The 15828-nt window shown below is 35.8% G+C and overlaps 1 protein-coding gene across 9 annotated transcripts; it reads left to right on the forward strand.

Moving 5' to 3' along the window:
* Window positions 1-125: 125 nt before the first annotated feature.
* On the forward strand, window positions 126-12552 carry LOC139817052 (transcription initiation factor TFIID subunit 4). 9 transcript variants are annotated; one of them, XR_011733122.1, is made up of 12 exons: window positions 126-1931; window positions 2796-3074; window positions 5206-5322; window positions 5479-5808; window positions 6297-6467; window positions 6727-6992; window positions 7143-7309; window positions 7396-7526; window positions 7718-7900; window positions 8045-10499; window positions 11461-11643; window positions 11871-12552. XR_011733122.1 is itself a non-coding variant. In XM_071784890.1 (10 exons), the coding sequence occupies exons 1-10, from the start codon at window positions 915-917 to the stop codon at window positions 8312-8314; spliced, it is 2931 nt and encodes a 976-aa protein (XP_071640991.1). In that variant the 5' UTR covers window positions 126-914; the 3' UTR covers window positions 8315-10885. The 9 variants fall into 9 exon arrangements, 2 of the variants coding, with proteins under 2 accessions (XP_071640991.1, XP_071640993.1); XR_011733124.1 differs by having other exon boundaries at window positions 8045-10316; window positions 10394-10499; window positions 11461-12552; XR_011733125.1 differs by lacking the exon at window positions 11461-11643 and having other exon boundaries at window positions 8045-10316; window positions 10394-10499.
* The last annotated feature ends 3276 nt before the right edge of the window (window positions 12553-15828 follow it).

The raw sequence follows: 15828 nt of genomic DNA on the forward strand, positions 1-15828 counted from the left end.
ACTCTCACCAGTCTCACCTTTATGCGCGATACCATTAAAGATAAGGATTAAACTATAAATCTAAGAAGAGTACTAATTCAGTACTAGTTCAAGCTTAACAGAGTACTAGTTCAATAAACGAAGATTGTATCCTTAAGCCAGAATTACGCTCTCGATCTATTGTTGACCGTATGGCCTACGGGTGTGGGCTTTGCATTCTACCCGGTGCCATATAATATAATTTCGAAGAAGAAGAAGAAAAGCTATCCACGTTTTCTCGCGGATCTACGCACGTGTTTACTCCGAGGCGTAGCCGGCAGTCCGCGTGACGAGGAGACGCGAACGCGAGAAAACAATCGGTTTCGGAACGCGCTTTTTCTTTTATTCTCTCTCAATCGAGTACGCGAGTGCGGTTCCGGGCGGGAAAAATCTTTCGAGATTTCTCTTCTCGCGCAACATCACGCGGGACGGCGGGAGTTCGGTATCGCGATCGCGTAGCCATGCGGCGGGTATCGACGCGTGCCGCGCGTGCGGTGTGCGTGAACGGCGCGTCGACTGCGCATTTCGAAGATGGCCATTTTGGCGGGTGACGTGTTGCGTGCGCGCCGCCGAGCGGCCATAACACGATTCGCGGCGTGAACAGCGTGCACGCGCGACCTCCCGTCGTTATGAGAAGTGCGCGGTCGCGTGCACGCGATCGTCGAGGACACCGAGAACCGGAGCCGGCATGACGAAACGTTGGGGAAACGCGATCGGCGGGCGTACCGCCCGACGGTAAATCACCGTGGACTCGCCGCGTACGATTTTCCGCCGCGTTTAGGAGTGTGTGCGTGTGTGTGTGTAGGTGAGAGAAGGGGAGGGGAGTCAAGGCACTATGGGAGCAATTTGCGACAGGCGCATGCGCAGATCAGTTTACAGTTGGAGCTTGGAAGAAAATGGCGTCAGCTAAGTTTCTGGAGGAAGCTCTGAGCACGGATGTCGACGAATCCGCAGTGAACGCGATAGTGGGCTCCCTCGAGACGCAGCTTGTGACGTCCACGCCGACCGTCGCCGGCCATCAAGCGAGCACCGCATCGGTCAGCCAGCAGAATCACCAGGTGAACAGCGCTATTTCCAACGGGGGCACCATCACCGCGGTGCAGCCACAGAAACATGGGGTTCCGAACGGCGGCGGTGCGACTACCGTGAACAGTCTGATGACTCAGGAGGTCACTAAGTCGATCACCACCAGCACTCTGCTGCCCGTGAACGTGGTTACATCGAACACAGTGGCGCCACAGGTCATCACCACGCAGCAGCAGCAGCAGCCGCCGCAGCCGCAACCACAGCAGCAGCAACAGCACGCACAGCCGCCAGGGATACCTGCCGTTACGTACATCAATCAAGTAACGACCAACCAAGTATCCAGCAATCAGACCACGCATATACCGAGCTTGACCAAGACGCACGAACCGGTGAAGCTCCTCTATCCCGGGGTCGGGCAAGTTATAGCTACCACGGGGGTGGCGAATACAAACAATAAGCTCTCCTTTCCCGCTCAAACTGTCGGGCAGTTAGCGAACGGTACTTTAGGTATAACGTCGCAGGCAGTGCTGCAGACTACGTCGAACGTTGTTACCAATGTCGGCTCCGTCAGCCAGGCAGCCAGTCAAACAGTGACCGCAGTGAATAAGCCGACGGGGGCAGCTTTAGTGATCAAGACCAGTGCAACGCCTGGCATGGTTTCAGTTCCAATGTCTGTCCCGGTCTCGGTGGCTGGCAACGCGGTCAGCACAGCGTTGCAGGCTAAGGCTGGGGTTACCTCGACGATAGTACCCAGTAATGTTCAAATCCTCAATGTAAATGCGATGCGTCCCGCCACCCCGGTAGCGGGGCAGCAACCTAATAAGCAGGTTACGCCAAGAGTGGTGATTGGACAACAGTTGGTTGGAGCAAGAGCTGGAGGTCCAGGGGTAAGACGTTCCATTTAGCATTTGTTGTTTCGATAAATAACATGATTGCTTTTTTTTACAAGATTATATATATCTGTATAGTATGTACGAAAGCATTGAAATCTTTTTATACAGCATTTTCTGTTGCATATTTATATTGTTTTAACCTGGTTTAAATTATATTAAAAATTTTAAGTTTTATTGTAAATATGTGTATATATATATATATGTATAGTTTTAATACTCGTATTACTTTACTTTTACTAACTATTAACATTTTCACTACCACGTGTATCATTTACAATACACCTACCACACAGATCACGTGTATCGTAAATCCGTGTGTTCTGTTTTGAAGAACTTTTTGAACTGGTGCACAGTAGTGCAGTAAGATAGAGTGAGACAAGAGGCCTGTTCGTTTTCGCTTTACTTTTGAACTAGTGCAACATAGTGCAATAAGTTAGAATGAAACAAATATATTTTCTTTTATTCTAACTTATTGCACTAGTTCAGAAGTGGAGCGAAAACGAACAGGCCTAAGTATATTTTGTTTTAACTTAACTTACTGCACCAATGTGCAGTTCAGAAAGCTCTCTTCCTGAAAAAGAACAGGCGGCGAGTAATCAGGTCATAAGCTGTGAAAGGAAAACAAAAAGGAAATAGAAAAGCATAAACACTGTAAGAATCAGCAATAAAATACAGCAACTAGTAAAAGAACAGCCTTGGTCTGAGAGTGTATTTTTTTATTCCACTCGACAGTGAAAGTGTTAACATATATATAATTTAGTTGCCCAATAATAACTCTTTATTTATTTATGATAAAAGAAAAAAATATAGAGGAATATGATGGTAGCGTAACTAACGATTATTATTTTTAATTTTTAGATAACTTTACAGGCACTTCATAGCCTTCAAGCTGGTACTCAAGGTCATCTGTTATTAAAAACAGAAAATGGACAGTATCAGTTATTGAGGGTGGGTCCAGCTCCAACTGCGGGTACTCCTACTGGTACTGCAGTTACACCGAATAGTATAACTGGCAATGCGGTAGTCGCTGCACCATCTCCAGGCACTACCTACCGCCTAACTTCAGTGCCGACTGTAAGTAGGCTGAATACTCAGTTCACTGGCCCACCACTCGCCACCCTAAGAAAATCTGTTCAGGTGACGCACTTTTATACCTCTTACAAGACTCGTTGTAGTGCTACTGTAGATACTTATTAGTTTGTGATTTTGTTTTCTGGAATGATGTTATCAGTAAGCCAATATATACTTTATGTTCAGTTTGTCTATTTGCCTATTTTATTTTGTCCACTACTTTAAAATTTAATCACGACATAAAACTTGTATTATTGTTGTTTCTTTATTTATTGATTGTTTGCGAATATTTAGCATTGTATTTAAGGCACTGTATGTTACATAATTCCTAAAATTATAATTATAATTTTTATAAATATTTATTCTGAATGCAAAAGAATTTCCTAAGCAATTTTGTTATCTACCATCATAGTGTCTATTTATTTTGGCCCACATTTGATCCACATTCTAATAAAATTTAGTATAATTGATAACATCTCATTATTAGCTTACTTTATGGGATGCATTTCTCTGGTAGTATGTCTTGAGTTTTATGAAGTGCAGTAAATGCATTAAAATTAAATGTCTTTATATCAAATTTAATTGCATGAAATATTGGTTAAAGGTGTTACGTAGGAGCTGCTATGCTGGATGAAACATAAATTATTTTAAAGAAGGACGCAATTGAGGATATTTATACGCATCTTTTATGTGCTCCTTTATTCTTTATATATTTTTATCGATATATTTTTAAAACTTATTTTTATTTTTTTTCTGATATAAGCATGTGTAATTATTCAAAATTTTCATGAATCTATTTTCTAAAACTTATTTTGTAATTGGTATTGAGAAATCAAAAGTAAAAATATTTGTAAAAATCTATTTCTTTCTTTTTCTCTCCTTTTCTTTCTCTTTTTACTATTATGTTATACATTCTAAAGGCCAGAACACAGCACAAAGCTACAGGCAATAGGAACAGGGAATAGCAACAGAATGTAGATTTTCATCCTATCGCAAGTCGTGTATCAATGCATTCTGTTCCTATTCCCTGTTCTTATTGCCTGTACCTTTGTATTGTGTTCCGGCCCTAAATAATGACGATATATATAATATAATAGTATAATTTGGCTAAAAAATTGGCATATTGCACAATTACTTTCAAAAAAAGTTTTTATACATTTTCAGATATAAGTTTTTTATAAGATAAAAGTTTTTTATACATTTTCTGATATAATTCTGATATAATTGAGATTAGATAGAAGCTGATATGATATTCTGTAAGCTATTGAAGTAAAACAATCAATGAATATTGATTAATGATATATGTTATTTCTATAATATATCTTAATAATCTGTTTACAATTACAAAAAATTGTAAAATATGAGTCTGTACAAGGTACAAGTGCGTCTAAAAAATACGTTGTAATGATAAGTCATATATCTATATATATATATATAGCAATTAATTTAAGTATTAATATTGTTGTTATTACATCTTATAACATAATAAAGTCAAACTATTTATTAATGCAAGTTATTAATTTCTATGAAATCATAATGTGTATTAAAAACTTACATGTGATCATTATTATGATCATCTGCAATAGCCAGCGAGTTATAATACTTTTTCATAAGACTATTGTTTCTGAACTTTGGCATGCATGTCAGAAAAATAGATGCAGTTTGTAATTTATCACGAACGTAGTAATATAGAATTTTCCAAAATTCTTCTAGTTGCATGCAATAAATAATGAAATAGGATGACACTTTTATACATTTTTGCCTGAAATTTTTAAAAATTTCAGAAAATATTCTTTATTTATATTCGTGATTTTTATGTAAATATAATATTGAAAATCAGTAGGTTTTACTTAATGTGTTATTTCAAAATTGCATTAATTATATCAATTACATCAATTACATTGCCATTAAGAAGAAGTAAGCAAGCTGTTGTAAACTGAATGTAAACATGTGCCACAAGAATTCTCAATAATTCACTTTTCTTCATATTGTAAAATTTATTTTAAATATAACGATTAGTTTATTAACTTTATTTTTTTGTTATTTATTATATTGTATTATTATTTCTGCATGTAAGTTTCATTAATTATTCATTTTACATGATTATGAACATATAAAAGTTTTATAATATTTTATGAATTATAATTTTAATATTTCAATGGCATTAATGTATTGTAAAAATATTTTACTGCTACAGACTGTTGCTCCTACTATTACTACATCTACTACAACTCCAGGAACAGTGACTACTGCACCTACCACCACTTCTGCACCAACGGCTACCACTGTTCAGACAGCTCAAACATCTACACCGGTATATATATTTCTTTCTATTAAGCTAAATTCCCTATAAATCAAGTTCGAATAGTAGTGTATACGTCATATGAAATTTTATGCGAAATTAAATTCTACGAAATAAAATCTAATTTTATACACAATTTTAAAATAATGCTGTTTTTCTCTCTTTTAGCGTCAAACTACTGATAATACCAAAGAAAAGTGCCGTAAATTCTTAGCGAACTTATTAGAGTTATCTAGTCAAGAGCCTAAAGCAGTGGAACGCAATGTCCGAACTTTGATACAAGAATTAATTGATACTAAGGTCGAGCCAGAAGAATTCTGTGACAGACTCGAAAAATTGTTAAATGCTTCACCACAACCATGGCTTATCGGATTTTTGAAGAAAAGCTTGCCTCTTTTACGGCAATCACTCGTCACGAAGGAATTAGTTATAGAGGGAATAAAGCCTCCTCCAGCCAATGTTGTTTTTTCCATAGCCTCAGCTGTTCCAGCTATCACGGTAAAATAAACTTAATCTTTTCTACATTTGAAAATTTTATTGTTTATATATAATATATAAAAAATGCAATATATTAGTTTTTCGTAACAGTAGTTAAAAATAATTAAAAAAAAGTTATAGAGATTGTCTAGAAATTTTAACCTTTAGACCGCCGGAAAGCCTAAATATAGTCTCTACGTATGATCGGAACTTTGTATATGTTATATATAAGATATAAGCACAACAATTTGAGGACTTTCTAAGAGGATTAAAGCTCATCAAATGCCGGCGCTCTAAAGGTTAAAAAAAAAATCGAACTTTAGTGAATAAAACTTACATTTTTTTAAATCGATATTTTCTAAGTTGTTAATCTTTTATGCTTTATTTGTTTTACTCTATATAATCCGCTATTTTTAAAAATATTTATGATATCATAATAAATAATTGTACAAACAATTTTACAGGATTATTGCATCACTTTCTAACTTAAATATTATTATATATTATAGCAAACTCAATACAGACCTGCAGTAGCAGTGGCAGCAACCGTTCCTGTGACGGCGACTGCGACAGCAACAACACAAGTGAGAGTAATGACACCGCTTCCAACACCAGTGACGGCAGCAACAGTAGTTACAACGACTGTTCCACGGCCTGCTCAACCTATTCCACAGAGGCTGGTAAGATTTTTAGTTTTTTTTTTAATTTTAGCATATATTTTATCTGTATATATATATAAATTAATATTAATTCATAAACCAATTTTCACTTAATATATATCTATGATTTTCTTAATTAGCATTTAATATATTTATACAATTGGAAATGAGATTATAAAATTAAAAAGAAGTTATTGTTTTAATAATGTACTAAAAGTTTATGCGTTTTTTTTGTAATCTTTTGTAAGTGTAATGTACAATAAAAATTGTATTGTTTTAGGTTCGACCAGTAACGACAGTGGTTCGGAGCCCAACTGCAGCATATGCTGTGAAAACGACAGCAGCAACAACTGGAATTCGCCCCACTGCCCCTGTTGTGCAAAAACCACCCACAGTCGCAACCACGGTTGTAAAACCAGTCACTACTACGCAAGGCAAAACACTCAATACAACCACTACTGTTAATAAAGCCGTAGTGCCTTCTCTTGTTCAGAAACCGGCTGCAAAGGAAAAAGAGAAAAAGTCGTTTTCGTCAGCAGGATATACGTAAGTTTTGCTAAAGATAGTGTATAAATAGTTAATTATTACAAATAAATTAGTAAATGAGTGAAGAAACCAGCAAAGAAACATCTATTTAAAAATAATGGACCATAATTATTATAAATATATAACAATGTGATGACTTATTTTATGTAGGGCGGATGATGATATAAATGATGTAGCAGCTATGGGCGGTGTTAATCTTGCGGAGGAATCTCAAAGAATACTCGGTTCTACAGAATTTGTTGGTACCCAAATACGATCCTGTAAAGATGAAGTATTTTTGCACATGACACCATTACAACAAAGAATTAAACAAATTGGTAATTTTACTTTTCTTTTTACTACTTTAAATGAATATGGAATAATATACGAATTAGTTTTAACAATAATATTTTTGTTAATTTAGCATCCAGTCACGGATTGGAAGAACCTAACCAAGAAGTAGCAGCTTTAATCTCGCATGCTGTTCAAGAGAGGTTAAAGAATTTAGTAGAAAAGTTAGCGGTCATCACAGAACATAGGATAGATCTTATAAAAGTAAGATTTGAGAGGAATGTGTTATTTATCTTTGTATTTCTATATCTATGTATATAGGTGTAAATTGTATTAATATTAATTGAAATTATTTTGTTTCTATAAATTACTGGATATTTTGTGTTTTTTTTTTGCTTCCTCATAGAGGAAGCTTTGTTTTTTATTTTTTTGTAATATTCTATTTATTCTTACAGGTTGATCCTAGATATGAAGTAACACAAGATGTAAGAGCGCAATTAAAATTTTTGGAAGATCTAGATAGAGTTGAACGTAGGAAGCACGAAGAACAAGAACGAGAAATGCTTTTACGTGCTGCAAAGAGTCGTTCAAAAACAGAAGATCCTGAGCAAGTGAAATTAAAAGCTAAGGCCAAAGAGGTAATATATTAATTTAATTTTGCAATCGATTTGCATGATAAACTATGTTTATATAAATTCTAATATCTCTTGACAATTTCTGTGGGTTTTACCTCCTCAGTTTCATCTCTCTACAATTTATTTAAGATGGATAAAACGTTTTAGATGCAACGTGCAGAGATGGAAGAATTGAGACAAAGAGAGGCGAATTTAACAGCTTTGCAAGCAATTGGTCCTCGGAAGAAGCCTAAACTCGATGTGGCAGGATCGACCAACAGCACTCCCGGCGCAAATGCATCGGCGAGCGGATTAAATAGGCAAATGCCAATGAGACCACGTTTGAAAAGAGTGAATTTCAAAGATTTGGTATTTCTTCTCGAACAAGAGAAAGAAACGTGTAGAAGCACAACACTGTATAAATCGTATTTGAAGTGATGCACTGTGAAGGGCAGGAACTTTAGTGACCCGCCCAAAATCTGGCGCTCTATCTGCATGGTCTTGTATGAGCTGGCCTCGATGGATCGTGCGACGTTAACTACGTTGCAATGTATAGTAAGTTATTGCGAGTTGCATATTACTGCAATGAAACTTATTGGGAATTGGCTTGGGATTCTGCGTACATTCAAGGTAAAATTGTTTCTACCATGTCGATACTAAGCTTCCCTATTGTAAATGACTGAACATTTTTTAACTGTAGTATACGTTTTTTAAATGTAACATAATAGATCGTTCTTTATTTTTCAACACAAAATCGCATTGATGAAAGGAGTAATGTGTATGAGCACATGTCTCGTGATTAGTCTCTATATAGTCCCTTCGTGGCGAAAGAGAAGATATGAGAGAGAAAGAGAGAGAGAGAGAGAGAGAGAGAACGCGTGTATGGCCATATATAAATATTGTTATATGGTGAATGTATGGCTGAAGACATTTAAGTGAATGAGTGTACATTGTCATTATGTATAGGCTCGCTGCATTGTAATACTTGACCTATACTTTTGGACACTGTAGCGCTAGTGTAAAATAAACAGGTTTTGTTATAATAGTAAATCGTATTTTTGCAAACTGTAATGTAATAATAATAATACCGCGAGCACACTGTCCAAAAAGTATGGAATAATTTGTACAATATCTTACACATAATTACTAAATAGTGATAATTTCAATGTTGGTACAACAGAATATAGCTACTCTCCACCGAAAGTTGGAATTGTTATCAGTATATTATGTTGTATATTGCAATCAACATTTTCAGTGTTTATAAAAAAATTAGCTGTTACGTTTTTTATTAAAGAAATATTTACAAAACTAAGAATAACCAATATTTTTTTGATTGATGTTAATTTAAATTATTTATATTTCCTTCTCGGAATTTTGGTGCGGATTCTGCTAATACTTTGCATAATGAACTTTTGCAGAAATACTTTGCATAATTAATTAAAACAAATTCAAAGCGAGTACCTGATTTATATGTAAAGAAAAGTAGCCACAAATGTACGTGGGTGCCTGAGATCATAGAGAACAATGCTTAAATTATCTATTTTCATTGATTCTTATTGATTATTATGTCGGTTTATATTATATCATTTACAAGTCCGTATTCTTTTTTGACATATAATTAACAATGTTTCATACATGTAAAACATGGTTGATCTTTGTACCTTACATCATATCATTTACAATATAAAGTTAAATTATTAGTGCAATGTAAGCACATTTTTAGTAGATATTTTTGTCTCATGTTAATTGTGTTTTACAGCTTTCATATTAATCTTTCACACTTCGATACTTTTGTTAACATATTTAATTATCAATTTTTGATATAACATTTTATGTCACCAAGATTTATATTATTAATCACAGCAAAAAAAAGAAATCTCACGTACTTTCGAGTACTGCCAATCTTTGAAATGCCTATTACGAAGTAGCAGTATGTCGCCTTTATTGCTAATCCACACCTATATGTTGATTAGATTATTTGGCACAAAACATGTCTCGTTATAGAATATCTTTACGTATTCTATGTTCAATGCCGAATAATTTATATCAACATTTAATATATTTGTTACTTCAGCAATTTCTGTGCTTCCAATTTGAACAGAGGGGCATATTAAAGTAATATAATTCTATTATAATATATTCCGACGTATGATGACGTCTCTTAGCTTTCAGATGTCAATAAATCAGAATGAAGAATGGACGCGTGTAATAGTCATAATTGTTAGTTACTGTTACACGCGATAATTGCTTCAATTGGTCGACGGTTTCACGTAAAAAAGACTGAACGAATATGATGCGTAGGGAGGATATGTTTGGACATATGAATTGTAATGTATTGTAGCACAAAATTTATGTAATTGGAAAAATGATACCGTTATATAGAATTTCACACGTCTGAAGCGTTAATATGGGAGGGATAATTGGAGGCGGCATAATTTACGTACGTATATGTATATATAAGTATCTACTTCAATTTATTTTTTCTGTCATTGCAATTAATTTGATCATTTTTGACAGAGTTATTGCGATTGAGACGTATTTACATATACTGAAATTTTGAACTAAAAACTATGTCCATCTGACCTGTCTAATTAATATCCAAACGATCGTGACAGAAATAATGGTAATGTGTATATCTTGTGTAAATAAGTCGTTTTTAATAACTGCATACTTTATTTGGGAAGCGTTCGAAACCATCATTATGTACCAATTTTTGCTGAGAGCACATCGCGTATAAAAATCCTCACTTAGCTGTATCGTTCCTCTTTGCAATTATTATACCGTTTTTTACTCGATCTTGAGGTAAAACGTAAAACGTGCATAAATCATAACGGTCGCTTTACTGCCAGTAGGTGGAATATTAATATATCTATAAATAGAGAAGAATATATAAAAAATAACAGTACATTACAATTTTGGTACATTATGATATTTTTATAAATTGTACTGGATAAGCAGTAAGCAGTAAGTGAGATAATAAAATATAAAAACAAATCGTCGAAATGCAAACTACATTTCTTCATTTTCTAGTGAGATGTTATCTTTAGTTCCATATTAAAGTAACCATTAAGAACATAATTTTCCTTTTTATATTTTTTTATATTACAGAAATACTTAGATTCTAGAACGAGCAAAAGTAACACTGTAGGATTTTAGCTGAGTCTTAACTATTTAATCTTATTTTCGTCAAACAGATATTTAATTTTTTTTTAATTTTTTTTACGTTTTTTTATTTTTTTATTTTTATTTTTTATAACTGTCTTTCCACATAGTGGATTTTCCTACTTATTGACACATATTTGGCGCCGGTATATATTCGTAGTCTTATTTCGTTTTGAAGAAATCCATCTTGGAATATTATGCGTTTCCAAGTGATTTAGATAACGAACGATTTATTTCTGATGTTATGAATGTAATTGCGTTCGCGCATTACGCAATGATCTTTGAAATATTTTATTAACTTTTCTCTCAGAAGATAATACCATCGCTTCAATAAATTTTTCTTCTCCACGGTATTTTAATCTAAACAGGAGAGAGCAATGTATGAGATAATAATGACAGTTATTTGTTTGAAATTAATATAGAGTGAAGAAGATTCAAGATATTTAGTCCTATTTCAAAGGTCTTATTATACGAGATACCATTGACTGTAAAAACAAGAAGAGAAATTAACAATAGTTATAAATTAAAAAAATAATTGAAAGATGAGAATTACAAATAAGAAAAAGAAATGGATTTTAGAATCGATGGTAAAAACTTCTCATTAGGTATATATGATTTTTTCGTGATATTCACACACACTCAGAGCAATTTTCTTTTTAATTTATATAAATAAGGTCTACATTTTCTGTACTATCAATTTGCTATCAATTTAAGCTCTGAGAATTCTTCGTCATGCGTATAGCTGAAGTTTTGTGCTTTCAACGAGGATGAGAGGAAGATGAAAGGAGCGCGCAATATTTTTTGCAAAATATCGACCGCAGATTTTTTTTAGGTGAATAATGACGGCGGGAGTCAATCCAAGGATATCTTCGAATTTCATATCTACCTAGAAAGCCTGTCTTTCGCATAGCCCGTGGCCACGTGTATATCGGAGAACTCGGAGTATTAAGGTGGCCAGGGCGATCCAGAAATGGAATATAATCAGCTCGACGAGGGATAGAGAGAGAACGAGGGAGACGAGACGCGGTGAGGCAGAGGAAGAGAGAAAGGATGCGAGAGGGCAAGAGAGAGAGAGAGCATTTCGCCGGGTGGATTCGAGGGATGACAGCCCCAGGCTGGTGAAACCCTCGGGCGACGCGGATATTGAGTTCATGGTAACCATGGAGACGGGGCCCGAGGGCACGACGTTTGTGCGCTTTATCCCTTATTCCCGCGGTTACGTGATCAACGCGGTCCCAATGAGCTCTCTTACTTCGCCTCTCACGTACGCGCTTCGTTCTTGCATAGTCGCCGTCAGACTGGTCGAGATAGATATTTTTTTGAATTCTTTTTCTAGTGGATCTATAAATTTTCCCATGTAATATTTTTTTAAATAAAAAACAATAGCGATAGAGAGTTATAAAAACGCTGATGCGATCACTACGCTTTAGCACGCTTAACGTTTCAATATTATCGTCACATCTTTGTGTTGCACGTAGTAAATTCTTTTAAATAAATAAACATTTTTTGATTTATGAAGAGTACTCTCCTTATCTTTCTCTTTCTTTTCGTGTGGATAACGGAAAAGTGATTTACATTTCGTGGCTATGCTTCTTCGCATTCTCTTCCGTTTTTTCCCCGAAGTAGCCGGCCTTTTTTGCGAAACCGTTCCACAATTTCCGATCGATTTTGGACGAGATCCAGGAATTGCAGGATTTTCTCGTCGCACGTTCTCGGGCGGGGTGCCGGCCAATGCTCGTCCAGACATTGCAGCCGAATGCAATTTCACCAGGAATTCCACGCGGAATTCGTGGTCCCTCGTCGCTGCCAGGCACAAGCACGCGTTACCGGAATGATCTTCCAACGGAGCTTGACGAGAAGACAGCCCTATTCAGCGGGGTTTGATGAGAAAACTCGATATTGCTTGTGGCATCGTAAATCCTGTGCCGCTATGCTGAAACCGCGATTGCCATTACAGCAAATGTGTATTCAACAATGTATCTATCTGTGATGATAATTAAAACGTTAATTCATGCAATATGCGTCTGAAATTACAAGCCAGTCGATACCATCATTTCGACGGCAGATTATATTTATTTTTGCCAAGATGTGAGTTTCTCATTAAATCTTTGAAAAGCTTTATAAGTATATTAATTTCCTAGAGACTCAATTGTTATACGTATAAAAAACTTAGAAGTCGACTCGGTCATCATTTTATAGCCGATAATCATTTCTTTATCGACGCTTGGATTAGATTCGTGACTTCTGTTCACCACTATTATTATCTCAGATTGTGACGTAAGAAGCGAGAAAATACACAATAAAAATTATTGCCAAATATAATATATATGTTTCAATAAAGCAATACTTACAATCAATAGAACTGACTTGTAAAATATACCAAAAACTATCTTTTAGTTTCGGGGAAAAATTAAATCATATTTATTTCTATATATTATTAAGACAGTTGTCATTAGCTGTAAACATATATAGCTTATTTTTTGTTTTTGGTTATGCATAATTCATTGCTAGGCAGGTATATGATTATTTATTAATTAATATGAAACAAGGAGAGTTTTCAGTTATATTTTACAAGTCGGTTCTACCGATTGTAAGTGTTATTTTATTAAAACAATTCGATCTTAATATTTAGTAAGAATTTTTATTTTTGTATATTTTTCTCGTTTCCGACGTCATAATCTGAAATAGTGCAGGTCTAATGGCTTTGAATTTTGCGCCAGACGTTATTCGAACGGTAATCTGTTCATTTTCAGACTGAACGCGCGAAAGAAACACGCGAATCGAATCAAATCGAGTAATTCAACCAATGGCAAGCCATATTACATCATTATTTATTGATAATTTATTAATAATACATATTTTCTGAAAATTTTATATGTTCAAAATATATAATAATATATAATCGCACGTGCGAACTCGAATTGCATGCTTTCGAGTGATCAGTGGCGTCTATTAGTCAACTCGCGTTGTGGCGCGCGGCATCGGCGTGAATAAAGTTGCCGTCGCAATTTCACTCGCTGGTGTGAGCAGGTATGAGACGCCAAACGCCATATTTCGAGCGACGTCGCGACGCGTTGAAATAGTAGGTAAGTATAATCGTAATCCATCCGGCGTTTAGGCGCACTTCTGCGTTTGACAATCACGCAACGTAGATCCGGGATATATCGACGATTCGTCAAACCGTATATCTCGCGAAATTCGCTCGAACGAGATGAGCCATCGCGCGGACAATTGACGATGCGACGTCGCTGGTTTTCAGATGTCGCGATTCTCGCGAATATTTATAGCTTTGCTCTTAATTCGAGCATTTATTGAGGTTATTTGTATTATTTGCTGAATTTTACTCATATCAGAATGCATACGGTCATCATTTTGAAATGCGAGCGATATCGCGACGAAAAGTGCGGAAAGTGCAGCCGGGAGCAACAGGTGTAGCTTTGGCGTCAGGCCGGTCAGGCGTCGGTCGATGCGGTCGATGCGCGAAGTTGACCGCGAGATCTACGAATATTCCCTCCTTTGCCATTCGTCCGTTCTTTTTCGAAGAACTTCTTGAACTGGTGCTTAGAGTGAAGTATATTTGGTTTCATTTTAACTTAATTAGTGTGCACCAGTTCAGAAGGTTCTTCGAAAAAGAACAAACGGCATGTTAGATTCCACTTGTCTGCTCGCGAGACGTCGCGAAAATTGCAATCGATACCGAGTGGATCGTGTCTACGCGCGGTTGAACATACAGTTGTCTTTCTGCCGTAGCCTTGTAAAGTGCGCATTCGCGTGCGATTCATACCGGAAATGTTAGGTGAAGTGCTGTGCGAGTGTCGCGTTTCGCTGATCAGTGAGCGCCAGATTGCAACTAACCTGTTTTTGTCAGTGAGCACCGTTATCTTCGAGAGTTGTTGCGCGAATGCTGTGCAAGGGCCATATTAATGTTTCCGCGATTAAATGAGTGTGATTGCCATGAAGGATTCAGCACGGCGTTGAAAGAACAGCAACGGAGAGGAGGAGGCCGGGGAGGCATCGGGTGCCGGCGGAATAATCTTAGAGTAAGTGTAATGATTATTAATTAATTTATTTTGCTTATTATTGCGTGGCTAAATGAAAGAGCTATTATTTTCTATGTTTTCATTATTAGCTTATCGTTTGAATGCAGAGGAAAGAGAGCGAGAATGTGGAGGAAAATTGACCAAGATTGAATTAAACAAACGCTTGATCGATATTGTTTATAATTTGACTCTTTGTCACTTATTAGAAGTGCAGATGTTGCAACTTTGAAGGTTTTTAAGCGGGGCTTTTTGTCGCTCCTTCCTATTGACGATGGAAAAAAAATCTGTCACTGGATGCGATATATCGCGTCGGTAGTGTGAACGCGCGACAGTTTCATCAAGTGAACTCCGTGCGACCATATAGTATTACGCATCCGATATGGATATTCCACAGATTGATTGTGTAGAGAACTTAATTGAAGTGCGCGATAGTAATTAGCAGTGACTTCAATTTTTTTGCATAATTATTTTTAGCATTTTTAAAATTAAATACCTATTCAAAAAATGAATTAAGATATCAGTGCGATAATTATTTCTTAAGATATTTTAAGTATTCAAGACACTGCTTTTTAATTTGGATATATCTATGTGTTACAGATTATTACAACTCCGCTGCTGCGCGTCTTGTGCCGGTGAGTGTTAAATTATTATTCCTATTCTCTTGAGATAGGGGATTTATATAGAAGTATATTGAATATACACCACTATTGAAAAGTTTGGAAGCGCTACTTTTTTAAGAAAAACAATAGT

This window comes from Temnothorax longispinosus, chromosome 7, assembly GCF_030848805.1.
Source record: "Temnothorax longispinosus isolate EJ_2023e chromosome 7, Tlon_JGU_v1, whole genome shotgun sequence".
NCBI classification, from domain to species: domain Eukaryota; kingdom Metazoa; phylum Arthropoda; class Insecta; order Hymenoptera; family Formicidae; genus Temnothorax; species Temnothorax longispinosus.

What these genes read in the sequence shown, in the direction of transcription:
- LOC139817052 (XM_071784890.1), top strand. Translation starts at nt 915, where the DNA reads ATGGCGTCAGCTAAGTTTCTGGAGGAAGCTCTGAGCACGGATGTCGAC. An exon ending in AACCTATTCCACAGAGGCTG is followed by an intron (nt 6,468 to 6,726) that starts GTAAGATTTTTA and finishes GTATTGTTTTAG; the next exon opens with GTTCGACCAGTAACGACAGT. An exon ending in TTTTCGTCAGCAGGATATAC is followed by an intron (nt 6,993 to 7,142) that starts GTAAGTTTTGCT and finishes TATTTTATGTAG; the next exon opens with GGCGGATGATGATATAAATG.